General features: G+C 38.0%; 1 protein-coding gene across 3 annotated transcripts in view; it reads left to right on the forward strand.

Moving 5' to 3' along the window:
• Window positions 1-26614, forward strand: part of LOC149075238 (membrane-associated guanylate kinase, WW and PDZ domain-containing protein 1-like) — a 102149-nt gene that overhangs the window by 39087 nt on the left and 36448 nt on the right. For all 3 annotated transcript variants that reach the window (XM_089242540.1, XM_089242541.1, XM_089242542.1), the window contains exons 13-15: window positions 1891-2082; window positions 13309-13396; window positions 18028-19079. In XM_089242540.1, the coding sequence (XP_089098666.1) occupies window positions 1891-2082; window positions 13309-13396; window positions 18028-19079 (1332 nt within the window). The remainder of the gene's footprint in view (window positions 1-1890; window positions 2083-13308; window positions 13397-18027; window positions 19080-26614) is intronic.

Below are 26614 nucleotides of genomic sequence, written 5' to 3' on the forward strand. Positions count from 1 at the left end.
TGGCTTTTTAAAGTACCGGCAATGCGTACTAGAGGAGTGCAAGAGTGATATCCAATACCGCCCCATACCATAATATGATGTCACGGCCCGGTACTGGGCCGTGACATCATTCATACCGGGCCGTGACTGTTCTGCCGTTTTCTTTTGCCCCCATTCATGTTCCATTAATCATGTGTTTGACTGGGCCTTCCACTTATAAAAATGAATGAAACCTGGCCGCGTGCCTCCAAAGGTTGAGAACCATTGATCTAAAGTACACTGCTGGCCACCCAAATTGCAACACCAAGAAAGACAAGAGCTATCGCAACAATATTTATTTTGTAGATAACATGTTGACCAAGCATCAAATGATTAAATTTATAGACTTCTGTGAAGTGTGGTTCCTGCGAAAATCAGTAGCCAGAGTAGCCGCCATTGTTGGAGATCACCGCTGCCACACACCTCGACATTGATTCAAAGAGACTTTGGATGTGTTCTTGGGGTACAGCAGACCAAGCAGCTTCCACGCATTGCCAAAGTTGATCTGGTGTGGCAGCTGGGGATGTAATCTGGATCAATCGTTGAGCAACCATGGACCACATGTTTTCTATCGGCGAAAGATCCGGAGAGCGAGCTGGCCAGGGAAGCAATTCAATCTGGCGATTGACGAAGAACCTTTGGACAATGCGTGCCACGTGTGGTCGCGCATTATGCTGTTGAAATATGGCTGTGGGCAAGCCCTGAAGGTAAGGAAGGACAACTGGCTCCAACACCTCGGAGATGTAGCGCTGGCTTTTTAAAGTACCGGCAATGCGTACTAGAGGAGTGCAAGAGTGATATCCAATACCGCCCCATACCATAATACCCGGTGCAGGACCAGTGTGGCGGTGCATAACGCAGCTGTTCAGCATCCTCTCTCCACGGTGTCTCCAGACTCGAATCCGACCATCGTGGTGTTGCAGACAGAAGCGTGACTCGTCAGTAAAGACAATTTCATTCCATTGTGCCGTCCACATCCTTCTTTCATTGCACCATTGGCGGTGGAGACGTCTGTGGTTCTGCGTCAAGGGTAGACGAAGCAATGGACGTCTTGCGAACAGACCACTCTGCTGTAAACGGCGTCGAATGGTACGCGCAGACACTGGATGATGCGGTACAGACTGAATGTGCTGTGCTATGGTTTGTGATGTGGCTGAGCGATCCGTCACTGCCATACGCACAATACGCCTGTCATCACGTGAAGTGGTGCACTGAGGTGGATGCGATCGAACACGTCGGTCCGTCGTACCCTCCTGCATCCAACGATCACATATCCGCATTACAGTTGTTTTGTTTTGTCCAACACGACTACCGATTTCCCTGAAAGATAATCCACAATCTCGGTAGGCCACTATCCTTCCTCTGTCGAACTCGGATACTTGATCAAAAGATGATCGCTGTTTTCTACGAGGCATAATTGATCGTTTTTTTGAAAAAACCACAAGAAAAACACAATTGCCGTACTTCAAATCGTCGAAATCTCCAAGCCTTAAATAGCACTTTGAAGTGGCGCCACAGGCGCGCGTGATGTGCATCTGCGCTGAAATTCTAATCATTTGCATATCTCACCTCCGCTAATGCATGTTGTAAATTTCATATTATTTGCATGCTTCCTTCAGGGTGTTGCATTTACGGTGGCCAGCAGTGTATATTGTATCAGATTGATTAACAATATTGAGAGAAGATTTACAACTTCATCTACTGGATTGCTGGGATCAACCAAGATGCTGTGTAAATACTGACGACTGAATGTAAAGCAACTTTCCTGCTTTCTTGCCTGTTGTGATCTTATTTTATTGTATTGATGAATAATTTCCATTCTTAGTCATGAATAATTTTTTTCTCTTGTGTGTGTTTTTGTTTTCCATTTAGGTTAAAAAAATACTGGATCGTCCAAGGTGCAAGCAGCTTCAAGAAGGTGATATCTTAATAGAAATCAATGGGTTGCTGGTTAGAGAAATGCCTCATGCTGAAGTTGTTCAGATCTTGAAGGAATGTCCATGTGGCAATACAGCGGAGATAGTCGTTCAAAGAGATGGTATCTTGCAGCCTGTGAGACACAAGGTAATATCATAGGTGCTAATGCTTCCAATTTTTCAGCTTATTAAAATCTTCTGGTCTAAAATCAGATTCTTCCAATTTTTTTTGCATTTTATAAAAAAGGTCCCTAAAAATCTTCAATTTGGCTTCACTTGAATGAAAAATCCCTAAATACTTTTTGGTCCTTGCAATCCCAGGCTGGCCATGTTTTCTCATGGAAAATATGCAACATAAGGATTTCGAGTACTCCAAATTAACATTTGTTGCCAAATATGATGCCAAAAGTGAGCAAAGTTGCTAATTATTTAGAGAGATAGATGGCTTTTTCTCAGCCCAAGATATCAAGGAAACAGTTATTTTCTGGATATTATGCTGAGGTGAAATCGGAAAGAAAAGTTATCAACTCAATAGTCCCGGCGAAAACGTGATGACTTTTCTTTCCGAGTTCACCTCAGCATAATATCCGGAAAATAACTGTTTCCTTGCCTAATTATTGTTAAAGTTGCGATGGGTGGGAAATGAAGCATTACCACAAATTACAGTGGATTAAAATGAATTATAGAAAAAACTTTATGACAAATATGTGAGATACACTACAATATTCAGCCATAATTTTTTTTATGAGTTGACAAAATAATTTTTATCCTTGATTTCAGCCAGGAATAAGTTCAAGAAGGTTTGGTTGAAAATATGGAAAAAAATGGGTATTTTTTTTTATATGAAACAAAATTGAGACCAAAAAATAAGGGAATCTCCCAGGAAAAGGGGCCATATTGTTACCCTATACAGTCCCCAAAAAATTACCAGTTTTCCCTTTTATTTATATTACATACTTTCTTTATTGTGAAAAACTTTGTGGCAACAGACATGAACTCATGTAAATTTGTAGTGCTGGCATCATGCTGCTTGATGCATAAATACCTAACAAATATTGTAACATTAATTGGGGGAGTATTATAACGTTAATAACAGAAGGGTTGCCTTAACTTCATCATGTGATAATCTACAGATTTTTCAAGTCTGGGAATTTTCACCCATGTAATACAGTGGAACCTTGTTTATATAAAGTTCAAGATGCGAGTCAAAACATTGTATGAATGCAAAAATCGCGCAACTGAGACTTCTTTAAAGAAATTACCTACCCCCCCCCCCTTCAAAGACAAAAAAAATTATAAAATTCAATGTGTTTAATAGCATCACCAATTCCGTTAAACACTGGCGAAAAATAAAATTCCAATATCCAGAAGAAATTTAGGCAAATCAATTGTTCAGGTAACAATTTATTTGAATAAAGTTTCAAGGTCCATGAAGTTAAGGCAACCCTTCTGTTATTAACGTTATAATACTCCCCCAATTAATTAGGTATTTAGGTAATTTATGCATCAAGCAGCATGATGTCAGCACTACAAATTTACATGAGTTCATGTCTATTGCCACAAAGTTTTTCACAATAAAGAAAGCATGTAATATAAATAAAAGAGAAAACTGGTAATTTTTTGGGGACTGTAATCGCCACGATTGTGAATGCAAGCATGAAAACGTGCATGCATTGTGTCATACAGGTGCTGTGTCATTTTATGGGATGGAGTTCCATGCCAGTTGCAATTGGTCAGTCAAATCAGCAATGGGGTTAATGCTGGTTGTGGATTACTCTAGATTTGTCTTCCAATAATGTCCCATACGTGCTGAATGGGAGAAAGATCTGGTGATCTCGCAAGATGTCGGCACTTTGTAGAGCTCACTGGGTGACAGCAGCGGTATGAAGACAAGCGTTATCCTGTTGGAAAACACCCCCCTGAATACTGCTCATGAATGGCAGCACAACCAGTTCAATCACCAGTCTGATGTACAAATTTGCTGTCAAGGTGCTAGGAATAACGACGAGAGTGCTCCTGCAAACCGTAACTCCAAGTGCTCACCTGGCCTTCTTACCAACGTACGACCATCATTGGCACCGAGACAGAAATGGATCTCATCTGAGAACACAACAGATCTCCACTTTGCCTTTCAATGAACTCTAACTTGACACCACTGACGTCGCAGATGGCAGTGATTCAGAGGTAGTGGCGTGAAGCTACAGGCTGTCTGGCTCGGAGTTGTCCCTCAAATAATTGATTTGTTACAGTTCACTGTGCCACTCTGGAGACAACAGAAGCTCTAATTTCTGCTGCAGATGCAGTACAATGCGCCACAGCCATGCAGTGAATATGGCAGTCTTGTTGGGGGGAATTTCTTCATGCCTTATGCAAATGACAGATTACACTCGTCTCTCTCGGCAACTGGTCGATTTCCATGAAGGGAACAAATTTCCCAGTCTATGAAAGATAATGTTTGTTCGTGAACTGAGTTCTTTGTTAGTTTAATATTAGTTCGATGCCAGTTCAGTTTCTGTATACATGTTGTTTCAACATAGTTTTTTGCCATGCTCGTTACTGTGGATTAAAATGAACTTATTTATTATTCAAATTTGGGTTCTTATTGAGCAACACTGAAATAACAAGATTATGGCTACGCTCTGATGATATGCAGGGTTATGCTCGTGTAACCCAGCGGAAGTTAATTTTCCAAGTGCTCTTCCTGTATTCGCCAGAAGGGGGCCACCTCCAAAATATTGTCAGAAGCTTTTTGATTATCGTTCCTGGAGATGGAATCCAACGTCCTCTCTGCTCAGCCCGGGAATTTATTCTTCATGGAAGTATGATATCAAAGTCTACCTAATGGACAGAGGTTGTTGGTCCTTCATTGAGAACTCTGAACTACCTATCGCCGAAGGAATGTCTCGTCACGAAATAATAGACTATAACTTGCGAAAGGGTCGTGCATACTCTGTAATATATTATGCACAGGTGTGGGAACTCGGCACCAATTGCGCCGCACTGCACCAAAATTAACATCTTGTGCCATCCTTCTCCAATGCTGTCTTAAGGTAGCCAAATTCTGTCTTTCAGAAATCCAATCCTTCTCCAATAGTGTATTTTCGTATTTTTTTGCACCAAATAGCCAAAATATCAAATTTTACTTCATTATGCCCGGAATTTCGGAAAGGATGGCAAAAAGTTTTTCTTCCTGCATGCCGCGAAACGATTCTTTCCGAGAAGAGCGTGCTTTATTCCTTTATACTTAAACTATCTGCCCCTCATCAGGCTTTCCATCGTGATACCCCAATAAACATAATATCCGTGATCGTAAAACAGAAGATGGTTTGCAATGGTCTTTCAGCTTTAAAGCGCAAATGCGAGTCAGTTTTCGTTTTCAAAAAAAAATTTTGCCACTGGAAGCAGCAGAAATTACTATAGTCGATCGTCATTGCGTCAAATCCCGATGTTTCGTGAAAAAAATTTTCATTCTGGGGGTAAAAGAGCATGTCCATCGAATTACAAATGCTAATTTGGAAACTAATAAAGAACGGAATAACCAGCGTTAAATTGACAATGTTGCCAAATAACGAGTGTTAAATCACCAAATAACGAGTGTGAAGTCTCCAGTCTCGCCAAATAACGAGTGTTAAATCACCAAATAACGAGTGTGAAGTCTCCAGTCTCGCCAAATAACGAGTGCTGAATCGCCAAACATAGTGTTGATTCTTCTGAAATTCTCTCCCATTTTGCAACAATTTCTCTCAGAGTATAAAAAAATTGAAAACTTATAAAAATTTGTTAGCCTATTTGAAGTGCTGCTGTTCCAGACAGCGAATAGTGCCCTCAGTAAGCAAAAATCATCTTAAATAAACTGGTGCAAAAAATTTTATGACAGCTGCTCTTTCAAAGAAGGTGTCAAAAGCCTGAAACACCAAAAACAAAAAACAAGCTGATGAAAAGATGTTTGATAACAAAAGATAGTGCAGTTGTTTTACTTTGAAGGGGGGGGGGGGGGTTAAAAATATTCTTGTAAGTTAATTTCGCTGCTCCAATTTATAAATATCTGCTACAGAACTGCTCCGAATCCTATATTTTGCTGCTCCGAACCCTATATTTTTTTTTTAATACAAATACAACGCCACAACAGGCAAATTGCCCAACGAGGTGGCTGACTTAAGAACATCATGGATCCCCGAGCCATTTTTTGGAGGCCCTACCTACTACTGCTACACCACACATGCACCCCCCCACCCCAATATTTTGCTGCTCCAGAACTGCTCAGAATCCTATATTTTGCTGCTCCAGAACTGGTCCGAATCCTATATTTTGCTGCTCCAAAACTGCTCAGAATCCTGAGTTTTGCTGCTCCGAAATGGACTTTGTCACTTCCCACCCCTTTATTATACCATAGAACCTCAATATCGTAATCCCATCAGTGCCACAACCCAAAACCAGAGCACAGTTAATACAACTATTAGATGAATCCTTCTCGCTTCATTAATGATGAAGACGTGAATGCGAGCATTGGTGTTTTTAGTGCCCAACTGAAGGAAGCCGTGCAAGCACTAAGTAAAGCAGGCCACCCACTCGAGATTTTATATCAAGGTTTTCAATTCATATGATTCGTGCCTCAACAAAAACCTCAAATATTGCTTTTCAATATCAAAATTCTCATTGGAAATACACACGTTAATTGTATGTAATGTTTAAAGTAACTATATTATGCAAAGAATAAATATTTAATGATTGTAAAATAATTTTCTACTCTCTGATATTTAAAATGTGTATTTCTCTTTTCTTTATTCAAGTACTTTATGCATTTCATGACCACAACACACATGTGTACTCATATTGTCATGTTCATGTTGCTCATCGCATAAGGTGCTAAGTGAGATGGCACGGGTGATCCCTAATTGTATATATTTCCCCCACACAATATTTCTATTTTGTATATTTTCATCAAATCCATCCCGAAACGAGTGAACTCAACCCAATAAAACTGATGCCAGCTTCTAGTCCGCAAGTTAACAAACCCATTTGCTCACTAATATGGTCTTAAGTGAGATGACTCACTCCGATAGATATTTTACGTTTTACAATAAGATTCTCATTTCGTTTTTCTTTCTTTTTTGTATCCTGTGTATATAATATGACAAATGTAAGATAACAGATTAGATGGCATGAGGCCCCTCCAATTGCTTTTTAAGATATACCTCCATCCTAATATGTGTACATTCATCCGTCTTAACAAAACCCAGAAACTTTTTTCCAACTTCTAACCCCATCTTGTCTGTAATCACCACAAAATTTGTTAATCATGACAGTACCCAATTGTCCAGGGAAAATATGTTGTAAAAATTTTGTATGTTATGTTGTTTTTTTTTGACCCAAGATAAAGTATTCCGGACTCTGCCACGAAACTGTGCTGGAAGAGATCTTGGCAACAGGATAAGTCCAGTGGCAAAGTTCTGGCGTTCATTCGTTCTTGATACTTAAAACGATACTCTTATTGTGCATAACATTGAAATATATCTAGCAATCAAAATACTGAATTGCAGGACTAAAAGGTCATTTATTTTGGCAATGCTAGCTTGTATATGATGCTTAAGAAACTCCTGTAACTTAACCTTAGTCAAACTTGGTTATTCTTAATAAGTTGTCCTGCGTCCCCCCCCCCCCCCCAGGACAACATGATCATCGTACAGGGCGTCCATAATTAAAAGACCCTATTTTAAAGTAGCCTACAGGCAAAACCAGTCATCAGAAAATTGTTAAATTTTGTGGAGGACTTAATGAAGGGATGGGAATTTGTTTAAAGGAGAAAAATTAGTTGCATATGTCACCACCAGAGGACGTTTCATAAAGAAATGACACATTTAGGCAAACGTTTACAATTTGAACAATTTTTAAAAACTTTTACAATTGTTACTGCAACAAAACGTTTCACATGATGGCCATAATTTTCAGATACCACGTGAAATTGCAAGATGACATGTTCCACAACTGACCAAAGTGTGTGCTGGAAAATGTTCAGCACGTCGTGTGAAATGCTGCAGGTGTGAAATCAGGGGGTGAATCAGGGGGAATCTGCTGGTGAATGCACGGGGCAGGTGGGAAATCAGGTAAAGTTCTTGGATTGTCACGACTTACCGGACATTTCAAATGCCTCAAAAGCCAAAAATTACATGGATTAAGGTTCGGGGATCAGGGAGGCCATAGATTAGGGAAGTGCCGGCTGATGACACGTTCTTATGTAAAATGTGTTTTAAGAACATTCTTAACACACACTGCAATGTGTAGAAGAGCTCCGTCTTGCACAAAGATTGTGTTTGCAAGGTAGTGACATGCTTGCAGAGCAGAAACAGTTTCATTCTGTAACAGAAATGCATATAACTTCCCTGTTATCGAACATGTCACTCGACCTGTAGAACATAACTCGTCATAGTAGGGACCGAGAATATATGATGCCACTATATAATAGAGTAAATCCGCACTATACAATCACTTTTTGTGAATGCAACAAAACCTCCAAGATAGAGTGCTGATTTTCTGGTTTCCAAATTCAGCAGTTGTGAGTATTGACTCCACCATCCAAGTGAAAATGTGCTTCGTCTGTCCAGAAGATATTCCAAGGCCATTCTGAATTGACCTCAACACGAGCGAGCTAGAAACTACAGTGAGAACTTGAGAGCATCATAATCATGTGGAAACAAACACTGCACAAGTGAAAGTTTGTACGATATTCTGCATGAGCATGATCTTGTGGACAGTTGAACGTGACCTATCCTCTTGAGTTCATTTCTAGTCCAATGACTTACAGCAGAGTAATATCAGTGGATAACATGTTTATGTTTTGGATAAAGTGAAACAAATTCCCATCACTTCATGAAGTCTTCCCCAAAATTTCACAATTTTCTGATGACTGGTTTCACCTGTAGGCTACTTTAAAATAGGGTCTTTGAATTATGGATGCCCTGTACAATAAAAAATAATCACTGAAAAATTTAATTTTTTTAATTTTAATTGAAAGTTCATTAAATGCAGTACCTCATTGGCACTGGAACCTAGAAGGCTCAGGCTACATGTGCCCCCCCCCCATCTCCCGAAACAACTTTCCGAGGTCAACCTTAATAATTCATGAATATTCAATGCAATCCCAACCTGCATACTTCTTGTGGATGTATACGGATGTCTAGAAACCTTGGACCCCCATCCCCGTTTTCTTCATATCAGAGTACCTACGACGAAACATTCTTGCCGACACAAGTTCTACAAGCATGCCCATGCACTATGCAAATGAAGCCGTGTCCCGACCTGCTTCTCTGAACCACTCAAAAACCTGTTTTTAGACCGCAGCGGGGGGGGGCGGTTTTGATGGAAAACAGAGGTTTTTGAGCATTTATGCATCGAGTATGGAGGTGGGTTTCTACGCGGCTTTACAGATTGTCTTCCGCGCACAGACTAAAACAGATCGTCCGCGTGAGTCTTCTAACTCTCTCTCACATGCATATACGAATTCAACGTTATAGTACAGATCAATGTAATTTAAAAATGATAATAATAAAAATAAGTAAAACACAGCAAGAAACTCAAAAGACCCGATCTTTTTAAACCGATTTCCGTAGTATTGAGAGTGTTTCCCGTAGCTCCGTAGACACTACAGACAAATCCGTAGCAGTTGGTAACTCGGTGTTCAATATAATTTTATCCCAAAAATACTGTATAGTAGCCATATTTGAGAGATTTTAATCTATTATTTTTTCTGTTATAATTTAACATTTAATATGTGCAATAATTGAGCGTAATATAATTTTTGGAATATCTACTTTGCTCATTTGAATCTGGGATGAGTATAGCTTAATTTCTCTTTGTAGGGTTTTCTATTATTTAGAATTTTTATACGCTCTTTGCAGAAAAGCTTGCTTTGCATAAATATAGAACAAAATAATATTTTTGTTGCTATTTTTTAGCAGTATCCAGTGATATAATAAATGCAGTATTAGAAGGAGAAGTATTAAAAGGGGACAATTGGCCCTTTCTCGATAGGAGGATCTAGGGTAGAGAGCAATGTAGGCATGTGGAGTGTTTTCATTGACCTTTTTATTTCAGTTTTTAATAGAGAAAATGATATTCAATGTACGAGTGTTGCAGGGGGTAATAAAATCCTCAACAGTATTCAATTGGAAGACGTGGAGGTCCTAAATGTTCTGAAAAATGTATGTGCAAGCAAAGCACCAGGACCAAATGATATCTATCTCAGGATCCTCAGGTATTGTGCTAATGAATTGTTGGGGCCAGTTGCACAGATTTACAGGAATTGTATTGCTGAGGGTATCGTCCCAGGATGATTGGAAACTTGCTAATGTTGTTCCGATATTTAAAAAGGGTAGTAGTGTCCAATTATCATCCAGTAAGTTTGACGAGCTCCTGCTCGAAAATTTAGGAAATGAATTATCAAGAGGCAATAGGTGAAGTGGCTAGACGAGACTAATCTATAGTCAGATAATCAGCATGGGTTCAGGAAGGGGAAGTCATGTGTAACTAACCTCCTTTGCTTCTATGATCACGTGACTAAAGCTTTGGATAAGAGCAAAAATGTAGATGTTGTATACCTTAATTTCCAGAAGGCATTTGATTGGGTACAACGTGGTAAACTCTTGAGGTGTTTTTACACGAGATTGGGATTGGGGGTAACTTGCTGAATTGGATAGAATCGTGGTTAAGAGATAGGTCACAACGAGCTATGGTGAACGAGGAATTCTCTGATTGGACAGGTGTCCAATGGGAGTAGTTGGGAATCAAAGTGATAGGGAGTTGCTCCCGATCAACTTAAACAGGATTGGGCATGGACAAATGAATGGAACAAGACGTTTAACATTGACAAGAGCATGGTCGCTCATTTTGGTTTGAACAACCCACATTTCTCTTATGAGTTGAATGGTGTTACTATCCCAGATGCAACTATGGTCACTGATTTGGGAACTCTCATTTACAAGTAGCTTAGGTTTTCTGAACATTGTTCAACGGTGGTAAAGAAAGCAAATAGAATGGGCGCACGGTTTCATTTTCAAAAAGGTCTCTTTGCATTCTCCATCTGTCATTCTTCCGCTTTTTCGAGGCTTAGTTCGTCCTGGACTGGAGTATGCTGTAAGGTTTTGGAGACCATACCTACAGAGGGACATAGACTTGGTTGAAGGGGTGCAGAGAAGAGCTACGTGTGTCCTTATTGGCACACAGGGCTTGAGTTATGAAGAGAGACATCATTTTTTGAATATTTTTATATTGGATGAACGCAGGTGTCGAGGAGATATGATCGAAGTATTCAAAATTTTCAACGGGATGGATAGGATGGACCATGAATTATTAGTACACTGTCAATGAACTGCTTTTACAAGGGGACACAAGTATCGATTGGTACCTGAATTGTGCTCGGTTTGGGGGAAAAAAAAAAGTATCGATTGGTAAGGGACAATTCTAGGTTATGGTGCTGCAGGGAATTTTTCTTTAACTGTAACAGAGTTGATTGTGACTTTAACTGTGAAAGACCGAAATTGGAGAATGTCAACATTCACTGATTGTAAATGTCTGAAATATTCGGTTATATTTTTATACATTCAGACTATCGCCAGCTTATATCGACAATTACAGATAAGCTCTGGTGGGGGTCCTAATGAGAAGGCAAGAAGAAAGAGCCAGAGAGGTGCTAAATCCTTGTTGTGGATCTTTTTTGCCGGTTGTGAAAACAGCGTTGATATTTTTGGGGGCAGGGGCTCCTCTTTATCTGCCCGAGGAGCAAAGTGATGGGGACCAAGCCATTTCCAGGTAGCGAAGCTATTTGTGGGCCACCGGCTTGTCAACATTTGTCGCTGTGATTGACAGGGTACGCTAATTTAAATGAGCTTGATTTAAATCATGAAAAAAAAATGTAATTTCGTTTTTTCGAACAGCAATAACTTCAATGATATTGAAGTAAAAGTAACCCGGTATGGTATGCATGTTAATATGTGGTAAAGTTTGTAATTAAAAGAAGTATAGACAATCTTTTTTGGGGGATAAATATAGACAATCGTAATCCCTAGATAGAGTGCGGAAATAGAACTACTCTATTTTTGCATGGGAAAAAATTTACTGAAAATATAGGGAGTTGAACTAAGAACATAGCTAAACTACACTAAGTACTTATCAGTGCGCATTCATTTTCAGGTTTCCCTGATTAAAAAACAGAAGAATTATGTTTTGTGTATAAAACCTTGAATTCTATGCCCTAATTTCTGATTCAAAATAATAATAGATATTAAACCAACATAAATATTGTTTAGCTTTAGACTTCTTTACTTTTCGTATCAGAATTTTGAGTTTTCTTGTTTTTTACCAAAACTCATTAAATCAGTGAAAGAATAAAAATGTGTGAACTTTATTAAGCAGCATCATGCAAGTTGGAAACATGTCATAATAAATGTAATTGTGCTAGAAACAATCTTTTCAATAGAATATGTTTTATTTAGTTGACGCTGAATGGCCCTTTGGTTATGCGTTGAGTGAATTGAGATGTATGCACCATATGTGTGATACGGAGTTGCCGCCAATAAAAAAAATGTTAATCTATGAAGTTAATTTGGTCTCAATGACCTTTCACGTTACATAAACATAGATTTTTCATATTTTTTGCTTGTAGTTTGTTTGTAGTTTAAACATTAATGCTTAATTAAATTTGAGCAATTAAGATAAAAAAAAACAGGTGATATGAAAATATGCATTCTTAATGATTAACAAGATTTGTTTTAATTAATAAGCATTCAGTTAGTTTTAATCAAAAACATGCAATTTAAATCAAAGAAATCTTATTTCAATTAAAAATATCTGATTTTTTGGTTTTTTGTTTTAAAAAATCATGATTTTTTTCATACCTTGGGAAGTGAGAAATAATGATAATATTAAATATTTTGGAGATTCACTATCAGTGCATGGTGAATGTCTTCATTCGCCAGATTTCGGTCTTTCATGGTAACACATGTGTATTGCTTCTAGTTTTTGTAATTAAATTTTGATTAGGTTGCTGTATTTTAGAAATATATTACATCCATATTTGATTGGCATCTTTTTCTGAGCCACCTCATGGAGCATTTTGCCTGTTGTGGTGGTGTATTTGTATCCCCATTAAGTGATTATCAAAATAACAATACCTTTTGCCAATATTTTAATTGTAACCTTTACTTATTTTTTTCTTCTGTAATATTTAAATTTGTTGATGTAGGCTAATGTTCGCATGAAAGAAATGAATTTCTCACCCATTTTTCAGAAATATTATTTCAAGTGTAAATAGTCATAGTCAATATTGAGCTTTAGATTTTTTCCTTTAAAAGTTTCATTCAATTTTGTGTATTTACTCCAGGGACCTATGGATAACTATAATTCGGTCAAGAGATATGACTTCAATGACAGCACAGCACTACAGTCATCTACTCATCACATTTCTTCAGGTATGTTTGCTGTAAATGTGTCTATTACTAGTCTTTTTTTCCTGCTGAGGAAAAAGTTTTGAAAAGAGACATAATTTCACTGTTTGTGTTCAAGGCTACGTACAGTGGAACCACATTTATATGACAGGATGAGTTAAAACGTGGTATAAATGTGTAAGTCAAATAACAGACTTAGAAAAAAAAGACATCTCTTCCCACAGATATACAAAATACAGTGAAACCAGTCTAACACGAACACTGTATGAGATGGAAACTTGTCTTAAACGGAATCAAAATATAGTCTGTTCCATGGTTAGTTCTTTGATTTGCACCTTTATAAAATTTAAATCTGTCTAAAATGGGATATTATTTTTTGACGTCTCTTGACGTTCCGTCTCGTACAGGTATTGCATGCATACTGTATTATAAAATTCAATGTGTTTGATTGCATCTCCCATTCTGTTATAAAAAATATCATTTCAATCCTACTTGAAGGGGAAAAAAATTAAATCGCATTTCAAAGATATAAAATTTAGTAGAGCATTGCCTTTGAGACACAACACATTGCTTAAAAAAAACTTTTTTGACTTGGGAGAATTTCCCATCTTGGACTCTCATTTTTTTGGCAGTAGAAAATTATTTGCAAGCAGCAGCTTGGTCTTCGATTTTACTCCTCTGTGTTATAATCCTTTTCAAAGTTGACAAAGTTCAACTGTTTTGCAAGATAAACCTTCGTCATTAATTTAAAATTCTTGTGGAATTTTTCTAAAATTTACAGTTAGTGAAAGCGTTTTCGGTTTTTTCGATATTAGTAATGGGAGATTTGACACAGCCAGCAAGCCAAGCCTTACAATGAAAAACAATTCTACAGAAATGATTGAAAGTACTTACTGTGTGTGTGTACTGTATGTGTCTCGTACAGTAGACCTGTACCCTCCAAATGTTTACAGTGTGCAGACTTTCTTACCCTTTGGGGATAACGCTGAAAACATTAGGAGAAAAAAAATTAAGAAAGAACATACGACCATCAAAATAATTAAAACCCATTTCTTTGTGGCTCGCTGCGTCTGTGTATTCTCAGAAACAAGCAATAAACAAATCACTTAAGGGTCCCCTTTAAATGACCATCAGCCAGCTCACTGGCTATTTTCGTATGTGGCAGCAATCACCCTAAAATTTATGGCTTTTGCAGTGACAATATACAAGAACAACTACTGTAGCAATGTGTTTTTACTGCATAATAATGTGAGCATTTGATGGATGTAAATGAAGTTTTTCAAAAGATTTGAAGGTTCGAGTCAAAGTAAAAACGTCAAATTATTGAAGTTTCGTGTCGAATAAATGAATTATTTTAACATTAAAATGTATCAGAACTGATTGCAGCCAAAATCAAACCTCATATGAACATGAAAGTCGCACTACGCAACTTATATGCATGGTTCCACTGTATAAATTAGTGAGCTGAACACAATTTGTATCGTTTCAAGAAAAGCTTCAGATTTTGTAATAAATATATTCTAAATTCTTGAAGCATGATGTGGTAAGTTTGTGTATTTTTTTGGGTTTTTTTTTCAAACCTCTCCTCAGTGTTGTTTGTGGTTGGTTCCGCTCTCATATAGGTTTGACAGGTTTGTTATATTCCTATGAATACATGGCAAACTATTATGTGAAAAGGTTTGGCTCACTAATACATTTATCGCTTTGGACTTTTTCCCCCCTGATGTATAGTAACTTGTACTCATTATTGAAACCAAGTTCATATTTCACATCAAAATGATTAAGTATGCCAATCATTTTATTTCCAGCTGCTCTTGTCTTTGAAAAAATCTCACCATAACGAGTAACAGACACTTTCAAAATTTAAATTACATTCATAAGAATAGTCCTTCATTTCCAGTTTTGTCTTTAGAAGGCAGATGGCAGCTCTTTAATATGCATGCAGGGCTCCCACTTGTCCTACTTTCTAGTTTTTGTCCCACTTTTCCACCAAATCCTATGAACAAAATTCTGGGATTGATTTTAATTGAGCAGGGAATCATCGATATATTGCCAAGTATTACAAATGTAGATTGCAATTAATGATTCTGCCAAAGCAGAAATTGTATCGCTTTTAAGGTTATTTTAGAATAAAATAATGGAGAAGTAATAATGGAGACCTAAGTATGGAGAAGCTTTATCCATACTTAGAATAAGACAACCATAAGTATTCTTTATGGGCATTGTATAATATTTTATCGTGTATATATTGTTTACAATTTTTGTTAATTGCGTTTTTAATTGGGTTGCTATATTTTTGAAATATATGACATCCATATTTTTATAAGCATCTTTTTCTCAGCCACCTCGTTGGGCATTTTGCCTGTTGTGGCGTTGTATTTGTATTTAGGGGTGTATGTGGAACATTTGGGTTATCAATTTTTTATTTACTTAGTTTGAGGGTTCAACAAAACAAGTAGGGTATTCATCGAAAACTTCTATCCATATGGAAAAAATGATTTTTTACTCACTACTTCATGGTCTTGGAGTATTCATTGTACAGTAATTAACATCATTTAAAATTATGGTGCACATTTTGTGTATAGGTGAAACAAGTTCGCATTACAGTTGGATACATAGATCTATTCTAGGTTTGGTGATGTTTAAGCTATCCAATAGCATTAAATTGTCTTCTGTATTGTCAGGCATAAACATATTATTTACAATGCTCAGCAAAGAGCTAGAAATAAAAGTGCTTCATTTGTCAAAAAACTGCTATTGAAGCTATTGAACAGTAAAATGTAAACAAATACGTTTAAAAAAGGGATGAACAATGCAGTAAAACCATCCGGTTCACCTTGACTTATTAACATCAGATCTTGTAATTTTGCACTGTGCTTTCGAAAGTGGTCTCCAAGGAGCATCATTCTTGAAAAACATACATGTCTTCATAATTTGTGGTGCATTGTCGAAGAGAGTTGATAGACTCTGCACTTTGGAAGACTCAAAAAAAAATTGTGATAAATCTTTTCTGTCCCTCCTCACAATATGTATCTTTGGCTGCTAGTACCAGCACCTGCTAGAGATAGAAGGCCTCTGCAGTCTGCTTGTAACGTCAGTAAGTAGAATTATTTTCCCTCAGAATATTCGGGGGAGAAAATTCCCTGCTCTTGCCAGTATCATTGTTATGAGGAAAAGAAATGCTCGGGCTCAGAATTGCAGATTTCTATGTCCCACATCAAATCACTATGCAGTATTTGTTAGTCAATATGGAAGATTCTACGCCAAAATAAGAAGAAATGAAATAGGATGCTGTGTTTCAAAATGTGGCAAACTTGCTAGGTAGTCTGAATGACATTTATGACAAACAGTGCAGAGGCCTTCTATGTCTAGGAGGTGCTGCTTGTACATGGTTTTGGCCAAAAATTGTTTTTGTAAGTCCTTTTTGCAATTTTGCTTTAGCTTGAATCAATCTTATAGGGTACTGAAATTGTGTTATAAAAAAATTAAAATTAAAAAAAATTTCAAAATATATTTTTGGGGGTCGTTTTTTTATAATGCTATTATAACTCCCCCGTCACCCACTTCCTACTTTTTAGTCCTGCTTTTTTCTATTTTTTCTAATTTTTGAGTGGGAGCCCTATAGATAGCAGCACTGAAAAATCTGACACAACACTAGATACGCACTCGGAGTGTTAAGTACACACACTTCACTTCTGACAGAACTCAGTTGGTAGTAAATTTCCCATGTGCTCGTTTTGAAAAAAAAACAAAAAGCTTGTGGACACAAATAATGTACAAATATTACAGTAAGGTATGGGACCGTGTAACTAGAATTTTTGCAGCCTGACAAACATGATCCCCCCCTCCCCCACAACTTTGAAATTCTATAATTTTATATCTGTGTTCTTTGTTCCCACCTAAAACTGCCACCTGGGGCAGTTGCTCATCACCCAGCGCCCCCTCCAGTTCCTACCCTGGTTAGGCATTACAATAATTGGTCCAATACAGTACCACACTGTTAGATATTGCAATAATTAGTTCTAACTCAACCACCTCCATGCAAATGAAATGGTAATAACTTGCCTGCGTGGCGATAGACCAGGGCTGTGTACAGTAAGTAGCTAAGTATTATTCAGGAGTGAAACACTTTTTAAGAGATTTTTCTAAAGTATCCAAATCCAAGGGAAGCAAGCAGGATCATGAAGATTGGAAGCTGTGGAAGATGAAGAAGATCGAAATCAGTAACTAACCTAAAATCGAGCAGCCCTACCTTTCTAATCTGTTTCTGTTTATATTTTTTAATAGATGTGTGTTAAGATGTGATTTGCAAATGGATGTATGATGAAACAAAAAAAAAATTTCTTTAGCATCAATTAATAATATATATAGAAGAGTTGATCCACTTTGCCCAAGAATATTTAGAAGACACCAACGAATAAGGCAAATACACAATTGTGTATTTGCCTTATTCGTTGGTGTCTTCTAAATAATAATATATATTTGCTAATAGCAGATAGCACACATAGATGGTGCACAATTGAAAAGAACTGATTAATAATTAAATTAATTAGTTAGTTTTTTAATTGATCGACCAATTTTAATGAATTCAATCTGTAGTTTTTATGTCATGCAATATTTTATGCTACATAATGTTTTGTTGTTTCAATCACCAGGGAGGAGAGATGAAAAAATATTCAATAATTATCGTAGCAAAACCCCCACTGCTGAACTGTACAGCACACGAGATAAAGATGCAGTAGTTGTACCCAGACCAAAAACACCTCTGGTAGATTCACGTAACTGGACAAAAAGCTCTCCAGAGAATAATCTTTCATTTGGATTCACCGAGAAACAAAATATATTCACCGGATTATCTTCATCATCAACATCCTCTAGGCATAGGAAAAGAAATGACTTCAAGAATGGTGAACAGTTGGATCGAGAGACCACAGATTATTTGCTGCGTGAACCAAGCTATAAAAGTTCAGTGAATCATCATCATCATAATCAAACGTGGTATTCACCTAACAACCATAGTAATTTTAATTCTGAACCATTTGACGATACCAATGTGATGTCATTGAATAAACAGTTTCAAAACATGCCTTCTCACTTTGAAAAAACACCCAAGAGTTTGGACCGACCTTATTTGTCATCCACAATTGATCCTCTTAATGAAAATGGTGTTTCCAAGTCAGGTGAAGATAATAGTATCAGTGATAATCCAGATACTTTAGATTCTGATTGGAAATATTCTGGTAATAGCTCTTCAAGTTATTATAATAACCACAGATCACCATTACCTTCTAATGCCGCATTTTATGATTCATTTAGACAGTCACAAGACAATAGTTTTGGGTTGTATACCGCGCAGCCAACTTCTGGCTATCAGGCAATGACCTTGAATCATGTGGGTTCATCAGCTTTGTGGAACGGAAATGCATCTATAAGAGAATCGTCATCTGCAACCAATTCTCTTCATCATAGGATGGATCAGAAGTCTCAGAACAGTTTCATCAAAAGGGAAGATAACTCTGTTGATCAAGAGCACACAATGTCAAATGTTGGGCCAGTACAATCACTCACCAGCAATGATATGAGAAATGTAAATATCCAGTCCAGTGTGAGCAGCAGTGATGGTTTCATAAATATGACAGTCACTTTATATCGCCAGAACAGTGGTTTTGGTTTCCGAGTTGTTGGTGGAACAGAAGAAGGTTCACAGGTAAGTAGATATTACTCTTCCTTCCCCCAGAATGTAAATAATATTTTAGTGAAACCTCGATAGAATGATACTCTGCTGGCCAAGAAAAATATTATTGAAGAGGGGTTATATATCGTTATATCAAGAGGTAACATATTATCAGTAGGCATTGGCAAATTTATAGTTGTTCGCATGTCTTCTCAATTGTCGTTCTTAGTACCACCGTAAGCACCTACGTGATGCAGTGGTAAGATGCATGTCTTACACTGTGAAGGTTACTGTCAAGGTCCACGGGTTCGAATCCAAGCAAGAACATTAGAAACAAGTTCTTCACTTACCGATCCTGGGGCGACTACCGATAGATAAAGATAAAACCTCATTTCCCACCCAACTCCACTTGTTGGAAATTGCTGTATGGCGATATAACTGGAGTTGGTATGCAGCGGGGTTGGGTTTTTGAAATGACAAGCATCAAAAACTGGTTTAAACTGTCAAAAATTGGTTTAAACTGTCAAAAATTGGTTTAAATGGTCAAAAACTGGTTTAAACCATCAAAAACCGTCAAAAACCTAAATGAATGCTTTTTGATAATGTTTTGAACATCATAGGTATATAACATGATGAAGAACTTACCCTTTTGCATATGTAGTGCTGCCCGCACGATGGCGCTATCGTATCTTCGCAGCTTGTATAATGATTATTCTATGTTCTGCTCGTGGCAACGCAACAGAAAATCGGGAGTCAAAGGCGTCTGACTCTGCTTGTTGTTGTTGATGTTGTCTTACTCACCGATGCGCGTGTCTGTGTCTCGCCGTGCACGGGCCACATTTTTCTCTACCAGCATTCCCGTTTGTATTATGTAAATATTATCCGTTGTAAATAAAGTGTAAATATATAAACGAAATCATTTCATGGATCAACCAAAGATTGGCGACATCGGACGTGAAACAAAAGAAACCACCATGGCAGAGGTGAGTGCCGTAGTTATACCGCCATTAAACGTGCGTGATGTTTCGTTATGGTTCGTGATGTGTGAAAGCACTTTCGAGTTAGCCGCTCCAAAACCGATAACAGAGTCAAAAACAAAATACAACTACATCGTTGCAAATCTACCTCCAGATACCGCATCTCTAGTACGAGACATTCTCATGAACCCGTCGACTTCGGAGCTATACGAAAAACTGAAGCATGAACTAGTCACACATTGTAGTGAATCCTCGTCTACACAACTTAGGAAACTTCTAGCTTGTGAGCCATTAGGAGATCGGAAACCGTCTGACATTCTCCGTGAATTAAAACGAAGAGCGGAATCTCACAACGTTTCGGACGAACTATTGACAGAACTCTTCCTGCAACAACTGCCCAAATCCACTCGATCTATACTCGCTGCCGTCAGCCCGCTAACACTTGACAAAACGGCAGAGCTGGCTGACAAGATCCAAGAAGCAAGCCCACCATGTAGACGCTGTGGAAAAAAGTCAACAATCGGACATGATCGCACAACTAAAAGAAGAGGTTGCCCAACTACGCCGCAAACTGAAAACAGTTTTGCATGTGCGTTCCCGCAGTGTTTCGCGCTCGCGTTTCTCTCGTTCAAAGAGATCAACATCACCACCTACGTTGCGGGATAGACAATTTTGTTGGTACCATAAGACATTTGGCAATCAAGCCAGAAGGTGCACTTCACCATGCAGGTTTACAAAAAAACGACGAAGGCGGAGAGTAGTAGCGACATGCTCCCTGCCAACAACATCTCGTCGCTTATTTGTAGTCGATCGAAGCACCAACATTTCATTCCTTGTGGACACTGGATCTGACGTTTCAATACTCCCAGCATGCAGCACTGACAAACGTCAACCACTTCTCCAACTTTTCGCTGCAAATTCGTCTCCAATAAACGTCTATGGTGAGCGAACCATCACTTTAGATTTTCAACTCAGCAGGGTCTTCCGGTGGACTTTCCTCTTGGCCGCGGTACCGAAACCCATTCTTGGGGCCGATTTCTTGTACAACTTCAATTTGCTTCCAGACTTACGACGACGATGTCTCCTCGACATTAGGACGAAACTCACTGCAAACTGTCAACTAAAGAAGTCAGAAGTGCATTCAATCAAACTTTTCGACGGTGACGCAACTTATCAAAGCCTGCTCAGCAAATCTTCGCTGAACTCCAAACCATGCTGTGAGCATATCATCGAGACAACAGGTAGGCCAATTTTTGCTAAAGCTTGCCGTCTCTCTCCAGAAAAGTTATCTTGTGCCAAAAAGCAATTTCTGGACATGCGAAAACAAGGATTATGTCGGCCATCAAATAGTGCATGGGCCAGTCTAATTCATATGGTCAAGAAACCTAACGGTGCGTCGCGTATCTGCGGTGACTACCGTCAACTAAATAAGATCACCACACCAGACAGATACCCCATTCCTCATATCCATGACCTAACCCACATGCTTCATGGGACTGCAATCTACTCTACCTTGTCTTGGCGTACCAACAAATTCCAGTGGCAGAAGCTGACGTGCCCAAGACTGCCGCCATCACGCCTTTCAGGCTTTATGAAGTTACTTTCATGCCCTACGGACTTTGCAATGCCGCCCAGACATTCCAGAGGTACATCGACCAAGTGTTGGCTGGTCTCAATTTTTCTGCAGGGTACATAGATGACATCCTCATCGCATCAACAAACTCTGAACAGCATAAACAGCACCTGGACATAGTTTTCAAACGACAGGCCGAGCATGGTCTAAAGATCAACTCTTTGAAGTGCAAATTCTTCCAAGATGAAGTCACATTTCTTGGACACAGGATATCATCAAATGGGATTTCTCCTCTTCATGATAAAGTGAAGGCGATAAAAGATTTCCCAAGACCGACAACCACCCAAGAACTTCGACGTTTTCTGGGAATGTTGAATTTTTATCGAAGATTCCTTCCTGGGTTAGCAGAAACACAAGCTCCACTATGTTCATATCTTCGAAAAAAAGTCAAAAGCAACGCGAGGATTGAGTGGACGGAAACATCAAATCAAGCTTTCGTAGATTGCAAGCAAAAACTCGTTTCTGCAACCCTTCTTGCTTTTCCACATCCATCAGCCGAACTCTCTATCATGGTAGACGCATCCAACACAGCAATCGGTGCCTGCCTGCAACAGCTTGTCAAAACGCAATGGCAACCTCTCGCTTTCTACTCCAGGAAGCTTATCAAAGCTGAGATGAATTATAGCACTTACAACAGAGAGCTATTAGCAGCGTATGCCGCAGTGAAGCAGTTTCAACACATGATCAAAGGAAAACATTTCATCCTCTACACCGACCATAAGTCCTTGACGTTTTCGTTTCGTTTAAAGCCTCACAAGACATCTCCCAGACAAACACTACATCTAAACTTCATGGGACAGCATACCACCGACATACAACATGTATCAGGCGTACAGAATCAGGTCTCTGATGCTCTTTCTAGAATACAAGCCATTGCATGTCCTCCATCAATAGACTATTCCAAGATCGCAGAAGCTCAAGTGACCGATAGCGAACTTGACTCTCTCAAGCATTCCTCCTCATTAGAACTCAGCATCTGCAATTTAGTTGGTATAGACAAACCACTCTGGTGTGACACATCCTGCAATCGAATACGTCCGTATATACCAAATACTCTTCGAAGACACGTTTTCGATGTTCTTCACAATCGATGTCACCCAGGCATCAAAGCCACAACACGTCTTGTCTGTGATCGCTTTGTATGGCCTTCAATTCGGAAAGACTGCGCCACCTGGACTCGATGTTGTGTGCCTTGCCAAAAGTCAAAGGTGCACAAGCATACTGTTTCCGCTCCAGGAAAAATAGAAATGCCAGACGCTCATTTCAAGCACGTTCACATCGATATCATTGGTCCACTTCCGTCATCTCAAGGTTACACATATTGCCTCACCTGCATCGATAGATTCAGCCGTTGGATCGAAGTATTACCGATGAAGGACATGACAGCAGCCACTGTTGCTTCAACATTCTATTCTGGTTGAATCAGTCATTTCAGAACCCCAAAACAACAGACCAAGGTCGGCAGTTCGAAAGCTTCATTTTTCACGAACTCACCAAACTCCTTGGCATTCAGCAAATCAGGACGACACCTTACCATCCTCAAGCTAACGGGATGATAGAAAGAGTTCATCGACAACTGAAAGCAGCTCTGATAGCTAGGTCAAACATGAACTGGGTGAACACACTTCCAACAGTCCTGTTAGGGCTACAATCCTGCTACAAAGAAGACCTCAAAGCCACACCAGCACAACTCGTATACGGCACAGAGCTCCAATTGCCTGGCGATTTGATCGCCAACAGTAGCAACACCATTCCGTGTCCCACAGAATTCGTCTCCATTCTAAGAGACCAGATGCAGCAGCTACAACCAACTCCTGCAACGGCGCATGGTGAAAAGAGACTCTACGTACATTCGGAACTGAAGAACACCACCCACGTCTTCCTGCGGTCAGACACAGTGAAACGAGCACTCGTCCCCACTTACAACGGACCGTACGAAGTGCTGAAACGTGGTGAGAAGACATTTAGCCTTCTCATAAAAGGAAAACCTTCCATGGTATCGGTCGACAGGTTAAAACCTGCCTTTCTGCTCACCGGCAATGTGCCTCAGCCAACCAACAAAAAGACAGATGCATCTGTGCCAAAAACTTCCTCCCTCGTTCCAAAAAGCATCCTGAAAAAGACAACGACCAGCAGAAATATTTGGGAAAACCGTCTACGTTCGTCGAAGCACGTGACTTTTAAAATATAACTTTTTTTTTCTCTTCTTTCCTCGTCCTTCGGACTGCGAGGGGGGGTACTGTAGTGCTGCCCGCACGATGGCGCTATCGTATCTTCGCAGCTTGTATAATGATTATTCTATTTTCTGCTCGTGGCAATGCAACAGAAAATCGGGAGTCAAAGGCGTCTGACTCTGCTTGTTGTTGTTGATGTTGTCTTACTCACCGACGCACGTGTCTGTGTCTCGCCGTGCACGGGCCACATTTTTCTCTACCAGCATTCCCGTTTGTATTATGTAAATATTATCCGTTGTAAATAAGGTGTAAATATATAAACGAAATCATTTCATGGATCAACCAAACATATTACAATGTTTTATTTGTAAACATTAATTTATTACAATGATTAAAGCAAAATATTAATTATAATTTGAAATTTTGAATTTTTCAACTTAGTCCAGAACATATAAAATATAATTTTATGGTTTATTTACCTAAGCTACTCATTACCTGTGTTCAATTTGCTAAGCGGAATGGAGATGCTCATTCAAAATATGTATGATAGGGCATCAGGGTTAAGTTTTTGACTTCAGAAACTAAATCAGTATTAAAACAGTTTTATTGTCAATGTTGTCAAATATTTTTTTCAACCTGATAGATATGTTAAATTACAAAACACTTACTTTTATATAGATTAAAGGGTTTTATATTTGGAATTATAATTACTGAGAAAAAATATCTATTTTAATATTTTGAATTTTCTGACCTGCCCAAAATTTTATTCTGTATGAAAATTCTCATACAACATTTGTTAATACATTAATTAAACTCATTTATTCTCACCTAAAAGTTTCTAAGCTCAGGGTGTATAAATTCACAGAGTTTTAAAGAGTATTTTCAACCAAAGTAGATCTGACAGGATTTGATACCCAAAGCATTTGTTTTACACGTTTAAATACAGCTATTCAATTGTAAAACCATTGCATTATAAATGCTATTAAATACACCATAAATAAGAATAACTAAGTTTGACTAAGGATAAGTTACAGAAGTTTCTTAAGCATCATATACAAGCTAGCATTGCCAAATTAAATGGCATTTTAGTCCTACAATTTAGTATTTTGATCGCTAGATATATTTCAATGTTATGCACAATAAAAGTATCGTTTTAAGTATCAGTGGTTATCCGGACAATTTAATAATAACAGAAATCAACATTACATATACAATGTAGTAAACTTTTTTAAACACTTATCTGTTGTAAAAAGAGTACAGCAGATGATTTATATCAATGCATTTATATAAGCAGTTGAAATTTTGGAAGGTCAAGAACTATCTTAAATCAGGGAATGTCAATCCATTCCATAATTTTCCCTTCAGTGTTTATCTTATGCTTTATTCAAATTGTAAATCTTATTTAAAAAAATGTATATATTGTCCAAAATAATTCTGTAGAGAGTAGAAAATTATTTTACAATCATTAAATATTCTTTGCATAGCATAGTTATTTTAAACATTACATGCAATTAACGTGTGTATTTCCAATGGCAATTTTTATATTGAAAAGCAGTATTTGAGATTTTTGACAAAGGTTTTTGACATGACAGTTTAAACCGTGGTGTATACCGTCAAAAACCTGCCAACCCTGGTGTATGGTAAAGTAGTACCACCATATACCAATATTTATAAATGCATTTATAAGTATCTATTCGTAGCAAAAGATTCTAAAATTCATTTAGTTGTTTCACCCTGTAAACTGGTTTACTACATAACACTTTTGTGTAGCCGTGAAGCTACTTTCTAACACTTTAAGAGGGTAGATAGTGCAAAATACTGATGTTATTAGACACTCTCCAAAGAAAAAAAACTGCTGAGGAAGTTGATTATACAAAGAATTTGATATTGAGTGAAATATAAGAAATTATCATTGCAATGGCTGTGAAATGTCCTAAAAAATATTGGTGTACAGAGATTTATCGTAGTAGAGGATATCATTGTTTTTTTTTCATTATGAGTTTAACATTAGGCCATACTCAATCCCAAACAAGATTTGGAAAAATATTGTTGTACAGGGATTTATCATTGTTGCGGGATTTCACTGCATTTAAATTGTTCGATTATATTTTTAAAAAAAAATAATATACATTAAATATGTTGTAAGAAGTATAAAATACATACATGTAAATTTGTTTTTATTAAAAAAGGTGATTTACCAAATAAAATATGACAAATTCAACCGAGAAATAACACATATCAGATATAATTATTTATACAGTGTGTATATATGAATTTATACAATGGAACTGATTAAATGCAATCACAGTTAATGCAAGATCAGAACTAATGAAAAATTTTGTTCGCTACTTAATTGCAATATAAATTTCAATCATTTCAATCAAAAAGCGGAAGAATGACTTTAGGAGAACGCGCAGAGACTTTTTTGAAAATGAGACCAAGCATTCTATTCGCTTTTTTGACAACCGCTGAACAATGTTCAGAAAACTTAAGTCGCTCGTCAATGAGAATTCCCAAATCGGTGACTCTAGTTGCATCCGGGATAGTGACACCATTCAACTCGTAAGATAACCGTGGGTTGTTCGAACCAAAATGAGCGACCATGCACTTATCTACGCTAAACGTCATGCCCCATTCATTTGCCCATGCTGCAATCTTGTTTAAGTTGGTCTGGAGCAACTCCCTATCGCTTTCATTCCCGATTACCCCCATTAGCTTCACATCATCTGCGAATTTGCTAGTAATTCCATCGATACCCTGATCGAGTTTGTCGATAAAAAGTGA

This window comes from Pholcus phalangioides, unplaced genomic scaffold (assembly GCF_987345545.1).
Source record: "Pholcus phalangioides strain wild (caught in Gottingen) unplaced genomic scaffold, Ppha-v1.0 ptg000015l_1, whole genome shotgun sequence".
Taxonomy (NCBI): Eukaryota; Metazoa; Arthropoda; class Arachnida; order Araneae; family Pholcidae; genus Pholcus; species Pholcus phalangioides.